This window comes from Clinocottus analis, unplaced genomic scaffold (genome assembly GCF_023055335.1).
Source record: "Clinocottus analis isolate CAN_PGR_092001 unplaced genomic scaffold, fCliAna1.0.p SCAF_6, whole genome shotgun sequence".
Lineage (NCBI taxonomy): Eukaryota > Metazoa > Chordata > Actinopteri > Perciformes > Cottidae > Clinocottus > Clinocottus analis.
Window position 1 is genome coordinate 20508599 of NW_027176218.1, and position 18921 is coordinate 20527519.

The 18921-nt window shown below is 39.4% G+C and overlaps 1 protein-coding gene across 2 annotated transcripts; it reads right to left on the reverse strand.

Moving 5' to 3' along the window:
• Positions 1–921: 921 nt before the first annotated feature.
• Positions 922–16753, reverse strand: phaf1 (phagosome assembly factor 1). 2 transcript variants are annotated; one of them, XM_068602774.1, is made up of 16 exons: positions 15528–16753; positions 15272–15354; positions 14503–14586; positions 14117–14160; positions 13413–13492; positions 13212–13306; positions 11376–11440; positions 10668–10780; positions 10204–10337; positions 9305–9388; positions 8845–8927; positions 8250–8293; positions 8070–8119; positions 7476–7534; positions 7189–7261; positions 922–5838 (listed from the first exon to the last, which is right to left on the reverse strand). In XM_068602774.1, the coding sequence occupies exons 1-16, from the start codon at positions 15589–15591 to the stop codon at positions 5743–5745; spliced, it is 1251 nt and encodes a 416-aa protein (XP_068458875.1). In that variant the 5' UTR covers positions 15592–16753; the 3' UTR covers positions 922–5742. The 2 variants fall into 2 exon arrangements, with proteins under 2 accessions (XP_068458875.1, XP_068458873.1); XM_068602772.1 differs by having other exon boundaries at positions 11376–11473.
• Positions 16754–18921: the final 2168 nt, after the last annotated feature.

Below are 18921 nucleotides of genomic sequence, written 5' to 3' on the forward strand. Positions count from 1 at the left end.
CCTGAGGTCATAGAACCATGAGGTCATAGAACCATGAGGTCATATAACCCTGAGGTCATAGCATATAGCATAGAACCCTGAGGTCATAGAACCATTAGGTCATAGAACCATGAGGTCATAGCATAGAACCCTGAGGTCATAGAACCATGAGGTCATAGAACCCTGAGGTCATAGCATATAGCATAGAACCCTGAGGTCATAGAACCATTAGGTCATAGAACCATGAGGTCATAGCATAGAACCCTGAGGTCATAGAACCATTAGGTCATAGAACCATGAGGTCGTAGAACCCTGAGGTCAGAACACAGAACAAGGGCCACACTTGCTTTTCGAAATGAACTATACAATAACTACATCATGACTTTATCTACACAACATTGACAAAACATTTTTGCCGTAGTTTGCCAAGAATGTTTTTACAACATACTATATAACATTTATTAATAACAGTTTTTACAGCAATTTCATGGCATTCTAAACTAGTCTTTTTTTGTAAAATACTGTACTTTTTTACACGTTATACCTAGACTTACTTTTGTAAGCTTAGTAAGAGTTTCACTGTTGAGTAAATTAAGAAATAAAAGCCTCACAGTCTTTTACACATCCACATTTTTATTATTATTTCCATATCCTGGTTGCACAAAGAAAATGAATGTTGTTGCAATGAACAGTGGCCATTTTGATTTCATAATAGTCCAATTGTCGCATTGGAGTTGTTCAGAGATTACACAGCAGGAGCGAATCTCAGCAAGCATCATCAAAATGCAGTCAAACTTATTTTGCTACAGCAAAACAGTAAACCTAAACCTTCTCCTTGCACTATAGTGTTATTGCCATTTTCAGTGGACATGCTGAATAAATGTATGCATTTCTTCATACACAAAGTTATAGTATTCAAAATAGAAAAATGCCACATTCCAATGAATTTCACAATTTTTAATTAAGTACAACTCCCCCATTTCCAGAAATGGGTTTAAAATGTACTGATTTCACAAAAAAATATTCGGAGGAGCATAAGTGAGTCGGGCAACAGAATATAAGATACCAAGAACAGACAATACAAAGCATTGATGTGAAATTACCATTACACTCAACTGAATCCGTCCATTATGAATTACAACGATCTGGTTACGACAATCATTCATTCCGGCATTCAATTAAATAATAGTTTAAAAAAAAAAACTGTGAAATTTAAAAGCCACGCAGACCTCAAGATTTTTAACAAACTTAAAACATTCTTTCAAACAAGGATATGATGATCCACCTGAGTTTGGATGAGATTAACGACCCAGCACCCCATAGCTGCTCCCCCAGCATCTCAGTGACAACGCACCTCAACGCACTGACCGTCTACGGTGCTGGGCGGAGTTTACCAAATCTGGATTAATGAGTAGAATTGTTTTTCTTATATTACGTGAATTATATACTATATACTGAGCTCAGGTTCCCTAAAATCATTGAGCATGTATGCATGTAGCCTGACGAGAATCTTGATTCACTCACTGCTGCCTCTACCGTTTCTGGTTTTTCATGTCATCTGCTTCCTAAGGAGCAAAAGCACTGAGCTCTTTTGGGGAATAACCAATTTATATTGTGGAGGAAGACAAGGAATGGTTTTCCTTCAGGTCTTTCAGAAGAATAGCATTGCTAAAAATCATGTGTTCCTCAGAACAATGTGTGTCCGCAACCTAAAAGCTCATCATAGTTACTGTGTGTTTGGTGTTATTAACATGCACACACACACTACACTGAACAAAGTAGCCTACAAAAACATTAAGGTTGGTGAGAAAGAGAACCAGCCTGAAAAACATATTCTCATCTTGTTGGCCTAGCTGGACCGTTCTCTACAGGTAAAAGGAAAACTAAAATGGCAGACGGCCATAATACCATGTTAGCTTGTTGCTAATGCTCAGTAACACGCTCACACACTGTACAATGATGCACTTCAAATGCATTCTCACACTGTTTGTACGGAGGAGATAGAGACGGAAGTCAAAGACAGGCTTGGTGGGAGATGAGGCACAATATTCAGCAGTTTGTATTTCATTGATTTTCTCATATTTACAGTTTTAGCAAAATGATGGAATATAGCCATCATGGCAATTATAATACAATGGTTTCCATTTTCAACTCATGTGGATAAACCAGAGCGACAGTTGTGATCTTTTGTGATTCCAAGTTCTTCCGATATCAGCGGACAGCCATCGCTCTGCACATCTTACACCTGGTAGCTCAAGAAGAAAATTACTTTATTTGTTGGATTCATCTTGAAACATTAGCTGTAGCTTCTGGGATCCTAGTATAAGATACCAGACTGTAAAGACATTCATCTCTTATGCGTCCTGAAACCCACAAATCACCTTAACTATTACACAGTCTGGCTGCAGCCAACAAAACATGTTCTCGTGTAAACAAGTAGAAATCTAGCAACCTGCCAATCAACCAGAGTTCTCTTCCAGTCCAGATGTGAGGAAGTTTTCACTGCCTTGCATAAATGTTTTTTTTTTTCATTTTAAAAATGCTTCTGTGGATTAAAATGTAACCCCATGCAAGGTGCAGTCGCAGTTCAAGCAGCGCTGTAGCAGGGCTTTCTACTGGCACCCAACACTTCTGCAGCTTTAGCGCAAGAAAAAGTTCCAATACGGAGCGGAGGTCTAAATAAAATAAAAACTTCCTTTGCTTTTAAGCAGTCAGTTGTGTTTTAAGGAGGAAATATTAAGACTCTCAGCCCGAGTCAGTTGTGTTATATAAATAAGATGACACCAGACTAAGAGCACTCAACTATTTACAGCATTTGCACATTATCAGCGAGAAGAATTAGGGCCTGAATACATTACAAAAATAATTCTTACAACAGCCAAACTAACTGGTTTTACACAGCACATACAATGTCTCCAGCTGCTCTTAAATAAAGTCTTCTCATAGCCATCATCTATCTTTATGGAGAGAAACCACAGGAAATACTACTTGAAGTAAAGGCTACTGTTAATGAATTGTAAAAGTCTTAATTCCTATTATAATGAATCGGAAATGTAGTCAAAGTACATTTGTTTGGCTATTTCCTGTCGCTGCAGCTGCTGCTGATTACAAGCTAACTCGCAGTGTGATGCCATTTCTTTCAACCAATTGAGTCAGTTGGGGTTGTTAAAGAACATATAGAGGACCCTCCGAACAGAAAATAAATGAAATGCCACAGTGAAGCTAGTTTGAACACGTCGCTCACCTCAGGCTGCTCGATAAGATACCTCACGACAACCTCGGAAGAAAACTAAATATCTGCGTGCCGATCTTAAAATGACTGGAAGGCGTCGTGGAGCAGCGTTGGCATTGTGCGCTCTCGATTCTCCAGCTGCTCTCAGCATTTTGTCACGTATGCAGGCCCCCCGACTTCACATGAGCTGATACAAGCAATCGTACATCCAGCAATAATAAAAGAATAAAAAAATGAAATGAAATTTGTATCAATGGACAATAAAAGAGAATGTGTGTATTCAAATTAATACACAGTTTATTGAAATGCTTATGGATGAAAAATATTCCAAATTCAGGCATTCGGGAGGAAGCAAATGTTATGATGAAGGAATGATGATTGAACCCCATTTTCTAAATGGGTTTAAAATGTAATGAATTCACAGAGGAATTCGTTAAAATTACAGCTCTCTGACAACAACAACTGTACAAGACACTACGACTATCGTAAATGTCTCTGGCTGGAACCAAACCCTGATGAAAGACAGGCGGATTGGTTTGAAAACACATGCACAAGTCTGCGATCCAGAGCTTGTGCAATTACTGTCAGCGGTCACAAAAACCAGGAGCTGAATTTAGAGGCGTTATCGCGGCAATGACTGCAATGTGCAGGTTCGACATGAAAGACACAATGAAAGGGAGACGGCCAACAGACGACTCTCTCCATAGGAAGGGTGTAGAGAAAAAAAGAGGCTAGTGGGGAAAGTCCGCTGATCAAATGAAATCATCCTGAATCGTCTTTGGCTGAAGCATTTGGCAATTCAACAATGAATGCAGACATTGTTGAGGGATGAATTTGGACGTATCAATCAGAAGTAGAGATAAAGAAACAGGGAGATGAGTGTAACACAGATGATAGGACTGCATCCACTGTGCACCGTAGGAGGACCTGTCTTCTGACTAAGCTTGAGCTCTCTGAGGATGGGGCACAATGAACCAATCAGGTAAAAAGGTGTACGTTAGTGCAAATGTAAAAAGAGAACGCGATGAAAATGGTCGTGACGTGAATGAATGAAGCAATAAAACGAGTCTCACAACATGCAGGATCAAATAAACAAAACAGGTTGCCAGTTTGTGCTTATAAGAAGTTTCCTCTCATTCAAAAGCATCTGCCAAGTTCATGCATCTCCTTGTGCCATGCCAGCATGTCTCCATGTTTGTTTTGTACTTTTAAAATGCAAAGAAAAAACAAGATGAACCAGCTTTCATCTACTTGAAACTAACGTTGATCTAGTAGTGAAGGGACAAAAAAAAAATCAGCCTGTGTGTTTGAATTAAAGTGTGTTAAAATGTCAATTTGAAAAACAGCAGCCCAACACACACTCATTTATCGGAGTTTGTACGTAAGGAGACAGTCACGTCAACATCTGAAATTGCAAATAACAACAGCTGTGGTGGGTTAATAGTGTTTACTGCTGTGTGCTGGAGAGTGTCTCTGTGTGTTTGAAGGACAGCACTGAAGAAAGGCGGAAGACTAGTGAGTAGGACGGTTTAAGGAGGGAGACAATATGATGGCAACACTTGGACTGCTCCGCTTCGAGAGGCTTCACATCTGGTCAACCAGCTGCTGTGGATGTGTTCTGTGCCACATCTGCAACAAACTCCCCCGAGGGCGTTTGCTGCTTCTTCTTCTTGTCTGACAAAATCTGGATTTTCACGTTTTTCTGGTAGAAAGTCTTCTGCAGCTTCCAATGTGTTTGGCTTTGTTGCTGGACGCGTTTGGGTACTTGCAGTGTGTCCGGGTTTTGACTGAGCCAGTTGGGCCTGGTTCTCAAGTTGTGGCAGGAAGACAGGCGGTACTGGTTGGGCTGGCAGTGTGGTCGGTTGCTGTTTATTCAGTGTGCCAAGCAAGAGTTTGTTTCAAGACTTTGGCCGCAGCGGTTTACAGAAGTGATTTGTTGCAGATTATTAAATGCTGATCCTCTCGCCACAATGTGATGGAGGTTATTGTCCAATACAGGCTGCCATTACATCTTACTGGTGGAACCGTGTTGTCCAACCTACAGTCTGGACTGTTCTCCTGCGGTCCTGGGCAATAGAGTCACTGGATGGAAACAGAAAACAGCTGAGCTCTACTTGAGCATAGATTTTTTTCCGCATGTCCGTTTGCAGCACCACCGTGATATTTCCACACAACCCGAGACGTCATTTCATTGCGAGGCATTAGTGGTCCAGCACTGCAGACCATGTCACTGGATCCTGGTTCCTGGGAGAGTCTGGGTTGTGTTCACTATGCCGACCGGGTGTTTCTGATTGGGAGAGTAGGTCTGAGGACGCACCAGGAAGAGTTGATCAATACCAGGTGTGACTTGGATATTCTGGATTCTGGTGGTGGGTCTGTTCAATGAGTAGCATCGGCGCTTGGTGTGAATTACGTTGTTGCTCTGGGTTAGGTCTGCTTGGTTATGAATCTGGCTCTGGTTTAGAGGGTTCAGTCAGCAGAGGTACTCGACTCAGGACAGGCCAGAATGGGATGAGGTTCTGGTTACTGGTTCAGTGGGAACTACTACTGGACTCGGGTCGAGCTTGACTCGTGGTCCGATGAGCACCGTACAGGGTCACTGATGCTATGTGGTTATTCTGCATCACCTGAGGAAGAGGGATGAAGAATATATGTGTTACAATGGACTGGATTACATACAAAATATAAAGAGTATAGAAATATTCAGGAAAAACACAACGTCCATTACCAAGGCTGTTTCACGCAAACTAAGACAAAGCAGCCAATACTATTTACGGAATAAATTATTTAATGAGACTTATGTTTAGGTCACATCCTTAAGTGTACTCCTCTCTTAACCTTCCTATTACCTTTATGGTCAATTTGACCCCATTCAATGTTTAACGTCTCTAAATAAATGGTTAACATCATTTGTTTTGCTTCATATTTCATGACTTTTCCTAATTTAATGGGGGCAACACTGTGTAAAACATAAAATGAACATAATGATATGTTTTCAATGTCCTGTACACATGTTGGACGCATCAGTGTTATTCAGGGTCAATTTGACCCGCAGGCTGTTTTTCACTGTGTAAAACATTTAAGAAAAATCAACATTTTACACTCATTGGTTTTGGTTGTTTTGGATGATAGTGAGGTCACAATAACATACAACTGGATCTTCAGAAGGTTTTAGGGCCCTAACCGTACTTAATGTGGCATACCAGTAATATCTATGTAATGAAAAATGCCATAAATTTTACCTTCTGCATGATGACTGACTGAAAATCACTTTAGGTAAAAAAAACACTATATAAATTAAGATTGCAGGCAAAATAACACGGTCACATTCTGGTCTAATTCTAACCTGCGAGTTTGCACTGATTTTATAATATTGTTGCTAAAAAAAAACCTGCCAGTTTCAGAATATCTATTTTTGACACGCTTGTAAATTTAAAAAAAGTAACACTGCCATGACTAACTGAGTAGCTATACAGACACCAGTTTGTTTTAGTGGCAATCTTGAAGACGTTCATTGAAATAAACGTGTTCATAGTCACCATCTATCGCCAAATTAGGTAATACAACGTTGATTGAGCCTTTGGCCCACTAATAAATCATTGCACCGTTTAAAGATCTGCAGTATAATAAACCGTCTGTAGCAACGTGACTGAGGATTTCCTCAATTTCTCAGCAAGGTAACAAACTACTTTCCCTATTTCGTAGACTGTTCACAGACTCATGCCATGTGCTGCATACAATTGGATGGCGGTTGCTCAACGAGTGATGGAAAAATGATTACCTGACTTCTTTATTAAAACAATAGTTATTTTTTGATGTCCCCCAGTATTGTGGAACCTGTAGCATTACCCACATTGGCTGTTACCCTTGTAGTAAATAGGTTGACACCAAAGTCAATCAGGATTGAAATCTGAAAGATTCACTCGTATTATACACACTTGGAAGCTTGCTAATGCGACAGTGATACGTGTTCTGACCTCAAAGATCATCCTCTGCAGTCCAAAGCAGAAGGTAGAGCCGAAGGGGTTGGTGTTATTGGCTGATGATGACCTATCAAACATACACATCTGATTAGAGCAGACACGCATTTGGAAAATGTCCCAAAAAAATGTAAAAATGTTGCAGCTTGAAATATAAAATTCAACTAAAATTAAAAAAAAGCCAATTCATTATCCTAAAATGTACGTGACACACATTTACAATAACATCATACGTAAATATGCAATGTATTTGTTTGTGTAGATGCAGAAGCATGTTTTTGTACCTGTGGAGCACGACAGGTTTCTCCATCGGGTGACCGAGTAGTTCCTGGATCTGATCCCACTGACAGAGGAACAAGAAAGTTAACAGACAATTCAAAAGACAACGTTTGTCGCAGTAGATGCAAAGTATTGCTTATCCACTGCTTTGTATCACAAGGTCACAAGACCTGTGTAAAAAAAGCTTTATTACAGGATCAACAACAACAAGACTGTGGTTATAATTAGCTTCCAGGTAAAAGAACTGCATGATATATATATTTCAACAGACCACTTTGTAGTAAAAGGACATGTATTGTTTGTTTTTAGTGGATGAAAGTCATATCACAAGACTTTCATTATATGACTTCCTCTGCAGTAAGATCAGAAGATAACCGTTGCCACAGTATGAAACAGATGTCATAAAAATCCAGCTTTGATGGATATGAAACCAACTGTTTAATCCAATCCAGAGCAAAGCGGGTTTTAGAGATGCCAGAGGAAAAAACAAATGGTGGTCGAGCCCAAATTAGAAAGCAAAACTCACTGACACCATGTCAGATCGTTACAGCCCTGCCATCTTGTAAATGTACAACACATAACTGCTGTTCATAGCTGACCTTGCTGTAGGTTGTTAACATGCAGTCCTCGGTCTGAGGATCGGCTCCTTCTGGAGAGCAGGGACACAAACACAGAGGAACTGGTATTAGATGAGGGGATTATTACAACTAAACATCACATTCCCACTGAGACACACATGGTTCATCCTTTGAGAGATGTATGACTGATGAGTGTCTCACCTTTCTTGATGACAAGTGGAATCTTAAAGTCACATCGATGATATCTGTGATGACAGAAAAAAAAAAACATAATCAAAAGCACAGAAAATCAAGCGGAGTGCAGAGACGTTACAGTACAGAGATATAAGAGATGACTAAATGATGCTTCTGGATGCAGATAACAACACTTATAGATGGTGCAGTATTAGGGTTGCAATGGTTCCGTTAATTTCTATCCGTGTACAGATAATTTGGCGCCAATAAACAGGAATTCAGTAATATTACAGTGCATTGTCCAATTCAGTCATATGCAGCCTTACTGGACTCTCTGAACCTAAGAACTACATTATTAGTGTAGTTTTTATTTATATATATATATATATATATATATATATATATATATATATATATATATATATATATATATATATATATATATATATATATAAAAATAAAATAACAGTGTGTATTATTACATTTCCATTCATTCTTTATTGTGAAACGTTTTTATTAAAAGAAATGAGTTGTTTACTTTAAACCTTAAATTTGCACACAAGCCCACAAAGTACCTTCCACATTGACACAAAAACAAGTAACTAATTAGAAATATATTTACATGTTGAAGTTGTAATGGCCGGGGTAGTTGGTATGGAGGACAAACTTCTTAACCAAATGAGTCGCAGAGTCAAACAGGATATCCTGAAAAATAAGAAAACACACAAACTTTAGGAGTAGAGACTTCAGTGCAGCGTGACTGAAACCGACTTCATTAGATCCAGAAGGAGGATGTGATGCAGTTCAACAGTCCTGCAATAAATACTTCGATGAACTCCAGCTGAAGCACACTTACTGATGTACATAACATGTAATTCAATTTAGTAATATCCATGAAGTCGGGTTTTTCCTCCCGTAGATAGCCCAACATTGTAGCTGTTTTCCTAAAAAGTACATCAAACATATGTACTGTGGCGACAAAACAAACTATGACTTAATTCAACTTAAAGTCAATGAAATGTCCTGAAGAAAATCACTGTGTGACTACAACTAGATTACAAGCAGCGGCCGAGTTCACGCACCACTCCGAGGGTGAAGTAGTTGAAGAAGTAGTCGTTACATTTAGAAGGAACCTGCTTGTGAGGTGACGGAGAGTGGATCTTCATCTAAAAGAAATAAGAACACATGAAGATGTACAGGATCAATATAATATCCGTCTTTACTATTAATGCAGATACAAAGAAACATTTGCATTTATTTATTTTTTGGCAATAACTGAAGCAGCTGGCTTTTTATCTGTGAGATTATGACTGGCTCACTGTTTGCTTCTGTGCAGGTAGTGTACAGTTGTTGTTTTTCATGTTTTTGTTGCCTGTTGCGACTGAAAACTGTTTTAGGAAAGCGGTGAGACTGAACAGAAAAAAAAGTACATTTATTTTCATGAAACCAGAACAATAAATTGAAGACACAAGTTAGGTGATAATGCTATCTTATCACCAGTGCTGTCTTTCCTTCTTCATTTTTTAAAATAATTTGGAGTGTGTTAATATATGGCATATATTTTTGGCTTGCTGCATTCTTTTATGTAAATATTTCAATCTTCAATTTTAGTTTTTTACCTTTTTCCATCAGATTGAGCCATTTTCTAATATTATGGTGCATAAACATTACATTTGCGGGGTCTACACTAGTTGCATTGTGGGTGTTTTTTTATGTTTAGTGCTGTTGCTTATCATCGACACACAATTTGGGTAGTTATGAAAAGGACGGATTGTGTCAATAATACTAATAAATCTTTTTACGGATGTTTTTTGACGCAGACATTGTTGTCCTCTCAGCACGTCAGAGTAGCTCTTCAAAGGGGTTATCAACAGATTTTCTCTTTATGATTCATTTATTTCAGATTATTTTCAGGGCATAGTGAAGAACACACGTTGTTTAAACAACAATGCATTAAAAACACATAAAACTGCTTTTCTACCTTGTCCTCAGACTTGTAGAAGACTTTATGTGGCGAGCCCAGAGCACCCAGTACATCTTGACAGGAATCTCCAAAGTAGATGCTCCTTTCCAGGGACCTCACTTTAGCATCCGCCATCACACCCGGACCGCAGCCTGCACTCACATCACAATACAACAGGAAATTGTTTTATCTCTGGAAAAATTACAAAAAAAACACTGATTGCCTCCCTGAGAGTTTGTTTTTTAGATTTGACATACAGCTAGATAAACACACGGCATATGAAGGTTTGTGCAGCTAAATGTGTGTTTAGCGATGTTACAGATTGTGGAACGTGTGGAGGGCAAGAGAAGGAAAACACCATGTGAATCAAAAATGCAGACACGAGGAAATGTGATAAAAAACACTCGAACACACTATGATTATAATCATAAAGCTTAGTTTACGCTCCTCCAGACGTACACGGACACAGAGGTATGCGTTACCTGCAGTGAGAAGGCGGAGTTTGAGCCCCAGAGGCCCCGCTCCATCTCTCAGGACATCAACACTCTCTGCAAAGATGTTCCCAAGGAAACAAGCCAACGGCATCACGGGAGCCCTGAGGACCGACAGTTCAGTTTGTCACATCTTCAACATGGGAAACGCCACAGAATCATCCTACTTGGTGTTGTTTTCTTGGATTTACGTTCTGCACATTAATTGACAAACTCTCACATCACTCGTGCAGTGTAATCCAGTTTTATTTCCCCAATCATATGATCACTTCCTCCCAAACTCACACAACTTTTGCTGAAAGCTCACGTTTGCACAAGCATAAGATTGTTTATCTGGATGTGCTTTAAATAGTGAGGTTTCAGCAAAGACATGTGTTTGTTCACAGTGGCAGGAATGCCAGTAAAACAAAGCTCTCTTCACTCACTCGAGGTAACACAGGGTGAGTATTGGATACACAAATGCATATTTTGTGGTTTACAACAGTCCTTTAATCAGTCAAAAAATGTTTTGGTAAACATATTTCAGTTGGTTGGTTTGTAAATGTTTGCTTCGAGTGGTTTCATGCAGATTTCGATGGCGCTTAAACGTCTTCATTGGCGTCTATGTTTTAGAAAAATAAACTGTGTACTCTTTGGGAGATGTATTTCCTCCATACGTGATGTCTAGTTTGTGTATCTGCATGTGTGTGTGTACGTTACCTGGTTTCCTGCAGGTTGTTGCCAGTGTAGATGTGCATCCTCTTGACCATGGCCCCGTGTGGAATCTGCAGGGAGGCCAAACCCATGGCAAAGTTAGGCTGCCAAGGCAAAACAACTGGGAGTAGTATGGGACTGGTACGTACTGTGTTTGTGCATGCACAGTCACAGCAAGTTGCAGAAATACATTTTCCTAGGTACAGAGATGTGACCATTCAGTCATAATACAAACGTAAAAGCTCATCACTGATTGGTCACACTACATTTTCATCCAGTTTGGATCCTGTCGGGATACATCCAATCAAAATAGAATGAATGCAAACTTCATTTCTGTGCTGATTATTTGTGCATTTTCAAGTTGTATCATCACCATCAAGCAGATGTCAAATAGATGCATATAAATCAGTCTGATATTGAATGAAAACAAACCATTGTAGGCTTTAAGAAATGTGTTGTTTTTTTTTTTAATCATCCATAGTATTTTAAAACTTATTTACTGAGGAAAGTTTCAAGATTATTAGCTTTAACATTTCCAGCATTAAGTTCAATAAGAAATTAAAAGTATTCCTTAAAGGCTTTAAAGAAATGCAAGACAAAGTAGCCATGATTTAAAAGATGAAATGAATTGAATTACAAGTAACAATTTCAGAAGTTTGCAGTCATTTTCTCTTTGTCATTTTGGGGCATTGTGGAGAATAATAGAAAAAACTAATCCTGACAAATATGGGAAAGACAAAGGGGTCAGATTATGCTCCAAGCGTAAACCCTTGAATATTTAATTTATTCTCAGAACACAGTATTAGTTTTATCTAAAAATAAACCTGCATTCAACTGACATTTTAGACAGAAAACCAACTACAGCTGAGTGTTGAGCTTCAGACAAAGAAATGCAAATATTCCAGGTCAAACAAGAAGCCGAAACTACCGCACCACTACAGATCACAAGCAAAGCCCACGTTGTTGTTTCACTGAATCAAATAAAGCTATTTAAGCAACACCACTTGCAGCTTGGGGCGGATTGGAAAGTTAAGAAAACAATCAACGCATTTGCTATGATATCACAGATAAGTTGGAGCGGCAGAACAGCTAAACTAAAATGACGTGATAAGCTGCAACCGCCTCATCAATGAGATACAAAGGCATCTGGGGGGGAGTAAAAACATCAATGTGTGACGTGTGCTTTCACAGAAGCGAGCTGCAGAACGGAGCAGACGGCAGAGCAGCTGGTTTCTGACATGCATTGCCCAAGACATCCGAAAGCTCTCCAGTACAAAAAGAACAACATCTGCCTCGTTAAACAAACCACAAAAGGCAAAAACACTTGGAAGTATGTATAAACTCAACACCATAATTAACTGCTAAAATATGACAATGTCATATTGTCTCGAGAATCTGAATTTCAAGCCGACGCGTGTCAGCGTTGTCTCTGAAAATATAACGATGACCTCATGTTGCCCGAGCCAACAAACGTCTTTAAACTTCCTACTGCACTCACATTTGGACTGTTTACATAACAGTGCAATGCGTCTGATGTAATATTTTGCAGAATCTGCAACAAAAGCTCTGCGTCCTGGGGTGTGACGAGGATCACGTTTCGAAGCATTTAGAAAAGCGGAATCCAAGAAAAAGGAACACAAATAACTCTCTTGTTATTGATCATCACCACATCAAGCTGACAGTGATTAAAGGACATGCTCGAGGTAAACATAAGGCATGACCTCACATTCCCTTTTCCATATAAAGAGGAATCACTTCAAGGCTGCCTCGATTCCCCCGGGATGTGAGGAAACGAGCTCTCGGGCCCTTCTACAACTGGCTGACAAGCAAATTGATCCTCACCTCGTATTTAGGAGCTTCGTTCCATGAATCCAGTTGGAAGGAGAAGGACAGGCCTCGGAAGTTGAGATGGAACAACTGCTCGGCAGCATTGTAAACTGGATGCAGACAAACAAAGACGGAAAAGAGTCCATTATAAAGAGATGAATGAGTTTAAAGTGGAGATTCATTTGAGAATTAATGTGTTTATGTATTGGGAAGTACCTCCAGGGTGCGTAGCTCCAAATGACTGGTCTATTTGCTCAATTGTAGGGGCAATGGCCTTCGAGTTGAAATGGACTCCACTGAAACACACACACATACACACAAAGTTAAATCTATTTACATAACACAGGATGTGCTGCAGTAGTGATGGGGCTATTGCCGTATCATTTTGAAATCAATTCCACTGAAAGACAATCAAGCAACACATTAACGCAGGCGGACTCAATTACTGCGACATCTTTCACTAAGTAGTAGAGGGGGAGTCACCAGAGGGCCCACGATACAATATCGTCACGATACTTAAGTCCCGATACGATGTTATCGCGATACATTGAGTATTGCGATACGATGCGATTTATTACATTTTTTTCAACCGCATATTGTCCCCAAAGGAAAACTCTGTCAACAAAAAATTAATTGTTTTTATTATTCTAGGACCAAAATGTTAATAATTGATAAATAAAAGATCGATACAATATTGCGATACTATGCTGTATCGATTGTTTCCCCCACCCCTACTAAGTAGCTGTATATCTGAGAGAAGCCTGTCTCTGTGACAACATAAAATGGACACCGTGAACAATGCAATGACCGTGCCTGTACATAAAGGCTGTATAACAAGAAGGTTTTATACTGCCTCAGTTGTCATGCAACAAGTTTCTAATTGCCTTTGACTTCATTTTGACACGATCGTATCTACTCACCAATATTTCAACTTGACTTTGCTCAGATCGTACACTTCAATCACCTGTCGCTCAGAAAGATGAAAGAGGTTAGGGCACAATGAGTACAAAACAAATGGTCAATTAGGCGCCAGTAACAAGGTAAGAGGAGTCAAGTGTATGTGTCAGATGCTGCTTCAAAATAACTAGAAATACCGCAGTCCTCTCTTCCTGGTATCTGGAGTGCATTAAATCACGGTTAACATTCCTGTATGAAACGTGTCGCGTTCAGACCGCTCCAGACTGCAGTCATATGGCAGCTACAGCTGATAAGGACTACCCTCCCTACGGCGTCGCCGAGAATCACAGATATGCATTGCATTTAAAAAGCTGCACCTTTCAGTCTCCTAAAATTCAACAATGTTCACCTTGAGTCTCTGATTTGTGGCATCAAACAGCAGTTTGATCCCATCCTGAGTCAAGTTCAGTATGAGGTCATGGCTGAGTGGTGTCTGGAGGAGAGACAAACAAAAAAAAAAGATAAACTTTTCTACTTAAGTCAAAACAAACAAGGCACCAACCAAGCTTTAAAACGAGATGCAAAAAAAGTACTATTTCATGTGAAAAATAGATATGTGTGTCATATTTGGTGTCATACACATTAACATGAACTGCTTCCAGACCTTCTTGAATACATATTAAATCTAAGATTTATAGTAGTCATAACAACCTCCCTAACTAACTGTAGTTATTTCTACTGAACTTGGGAAATCATTTCATATAGCCTGATAAGACATGTAATTTGTGAGGCAGATGCTTGCTGTTTTTAATGAAACATGTGATAACGGTATATATCAGCCCAAATAAATAGTTTTTACATATAGACACATTGCAAACTTTTTTTGAAGAAGAATTGTAACCAAGACATGAGCATGACACAAATAGCTTAAAAATACTCAGTACTCTCTGGTGGAAACACTATAAATTGACAACACAAATTAGCCTAAATGCAATTGACTACAGAACTTTTACCAAACGTATTGTAAAAATTGAGATATTTGGAGTTTTATAATGACTTGAATTACTATTGCCAAAGAGGGAAAGCTTCAAGAAACCTTGTACTGCCGTCTAGAACGGAGTGCTTAAACACACCGATTTACATTGTTGTGTGACAAGACAGAAATCTGGCCATCTCACCTGTTCACTGTATAGCACCTGGACATTTTTGATGATACGGCAGTGTTTCTGCAGAATAGAGATGGCCTGGGCCAATGGCATCCCTGAAAACACAGACAAGTATATTTTTAAATTGAGCTTTAATCACTTAACAATAACATGAACATGACAGGAAAATCATTGTAAAAACATGGCTTTAATTGAATATGAATGAATAGCTTGCAGTCTCAATTTCTTTGTCTGTCTTTATAGAACTTGGAAAAGTTGTAAGACTCACCTAAGGCGAATTCCCATTGCTCATTTCCTAGTGATCTCTCAGGCACCACCTCCAGGTCCAGCATTGGCACGTAGTGGAGGGCAGCTCACCTCACCTCGAGACACAATGGGACCCTCTGGGGAACCCTTTCTCTTCCTCTGTCTGTCCCTGATCGCAGCACCGTCTCAATAGTTTCAGATGGTTATTTCAATTCATAACTCTATCTACTTATTTTATCCACATGAGAGCATCAAACAGCTCCTCAAACTATGGGAAACAGTACAAGGTGGCCAGTTTATCACATGCCATACGTAATAAAAAAGCATGAATAACACATAGATAGATACACACACAGAGCCACCTAAGACTGAACACTAAGACTTACACACGTTTTAAATAACAGTTTAACAAGTTACCCAGCAAAGTCTGACAGCTGGCACAAATAACGCAACGCCTGCCAACCTAAACGTACAAGGACATCTGTCAGTTGACCTATTACCCGTTTCTGTGGCTTCAAATCGATTCGGCTCAAACAAAATGTTTTTTTTTAAAAAAAGGAAAAATAATTAATTCACTCGAATCGACGTCAGAAATTAACAAACAGACGTGTTTAACAGCCACACGTCTCCAACTGGCTTCAATGTAACACCAGTGTGTTCGGTCACAGTGCTGTTCAGGTCTCCAAACGGACCAACGGAGCACCAGACACAGTGAGCAACACCTACACTAAACAGAGGCACGAAAAACAACGTCTCAATGCGCGATTATTCTCACTGGCCGCTGCCGTCATCGTCACCGCTGCGGTTACGAAAGCTGTTTCTTTGCGCTACGGGTGAACGTTGAGTTGACGAGCTAGCTGCCCTGCGCGTAATGGTAAGAAAGTATACATATAAATAACGTATGTTCAGAAAAACAATTCTACATTCAAGATAAAGACAATGAATACTGCGGTTCAGGCAGGCACGACATAAACAAAGAAAGCACGCCGAGCCGTCGGCTGTGTTTCTTCCTTCCCTTCTCGAGGCTCGCGCGTTGGAGCTAGCTGCTGCTGCCGCTCGTGCGCAAACTCCTCGCAGTTAAACGCTTTCCTCGTCACTCGTAAGCTTCTCCGCCGGTGAAAGCCCACCGTGTCCTTCGCTCGCGTTTAATTTGCCTCCAATGTCCGGCGCTGATAAGAGCAACACAGTGTCCAAACAACAGCAACTTCAGGCATCAACAACAGCCAGCCGGATCAGCTGATAATTCAACTTCCGGTGTTCGTCGCACGTTCTCTGGTTGACGCGATGACGTCACGGTCAGCAAACTGGCGTTTCAAAATGTGCTCAATTTAAGAAATATCTGAAACTAATTAAAAGCAAGAGAGAACAAAACTTTTTAAATTGTCTTATTGTAATGAGGGTTGAACTACATAGTATATTTAATTTATATGTTTTTATTTTATTTTATGTAAGCTATGCTTAGTATATTTAGTCTACATTGTTTGTACTCTTTATTTTCTAATTTGCAGTGCTCCTACATATGTTTGTACATATATATTTGAATGGGTGTTATACATGTTTCATGATTTTATTATTTTCCAATATTCCGTCATTATTTTCTACGTGAAATTTAAATAAAGTGAATGAGGAGGGGAAAAACAACATCAAAACATAAAGAAAATAACAGATAATTGACAGGTATGTATAAAGCTTCTTTTAGGTCAACTTTTGATGAACTTACAATCAGGCCTCGGACAAGAACCAGCCATCTTGCACATCCAGCTGTCCCTCCAGATCACCGCCTGTCACCAGGAGACTACTTCACTGAGAGCAGAGCAGGCAGCCGTTTGGGAGACGGACCTTCAGCTGGTTCACGTGCCACATTGAGATGAATGATGTCAAATAAAGACTCAGAAAAATAGGCACAGATTTAAAATTCAGCGTACATGTCTATTGTAAAGTAGAAGACATCTTTGACATGTGACAGTACAAAAGTCATAATTGTAGACAATAAAATGAATGGTGAATAAATTCCATAAAACTGTCTGAAGTTTAAATTTCCTCCTGTAAAATGTACCATGCACTCGAAAGCAGCGGTAGAAGAACTAAGCAGGTCTTTTACTTTAGTTAAAATAGCAATGCAGTGTAAAAGTATTCCATTCAAAATGCTATAAGTAAAAAAAAGGTTAGCATTAATATACTGTAATGGGAAAATATAGTATAAACTGAATTGAATGTTTCTCTGTGATGTTGGAAGCAGACAGTGAGGGGGGAAGTGAATCAAAGGGCTGTTTCCCATGTATGCATATGAGGGAGGGTCGTAAACAATTTGTGAACTGATGGGGTGTTGAATTCCCGGGGCAAAGGAGATTGTGACTTCTTTGAAATCAAGGACCAAGAGACAAAAGGTCTAGGATGGGCGGGAACCCAGTGTTCCTTTTGTTCCACGTGGTTTGAAGGTGTGAACCTCAGACTGCTTTGGGTGGCTGTGGCAGACCTTTCCTTCTTGCAAGAATAAACGGATGAAAGACAATTTTGATTCAGAGATGCCATTCCTCCTTAGTAGATTAACTGAGAAAGTCTTCCATTACAATACTTCAAGGACCAAAAGTCTCATAATGGAGAATGGACAGTTTCAAGACAACATATATTATTGTACTATAACTATTGAGTCATTAATGTGTTGAGTGCTTTAATGCTGCAGCTGAAAGGGAGGAGCTCATTTAAATGTTGGCCTACACTCTTCACCTATTAGGGTGCAATATAGGAGAAGTTTAGTGTCAGGAAATATAATATAATCCCTACAGTATAGTGCCTTTAATTTGTACTGAAGTACAGTCCTTGAGTCAATGTACTTAGTTACTTTACACAAAGGTGAGACAGCTCTCGTTAAAAAAGGGCAGAGCAATGCAGGGGATATTGTAATATCACTAAACTCTAGTAATACGAGCATAGACCAGAGGAAGTCTCAATGAAAAGATCAGAAAAAAATGCAAGAATTTAAACATTTTTTATTATGAAAAACTTACAACATTTTGAATTGAATATCTCATATCTCCGATTCCTCCAAGAGGACAAGCTCAACCCTAAACAGAGAGAAAGGCAGACCACACACACACACAGGAAGGAGAAACTTACAGGGAGTGTGTACAAGTTCTTCTTTGGATCTCTAAATAACACCAAAGTATAAATAACTTAAACAAACAAGAGAAACAGAAAGACAGTTGTGTTTTTTTGCCTTAATGCCTGCATTAAGAAAATTGAGGGATGGAGTATCAACCAATGTGTTTACAAGGGTAATCACCTAAACAATGGTATAATGATACTGGGTGGGTGACGTGGAGGCAGGGTGATGAACTGTGGTCATTTTCTATCTACGACTAGAAGTTTTGTCTTTTAAACTCGATCCCTCACTAATGTTTCTTAACCTGAGCACA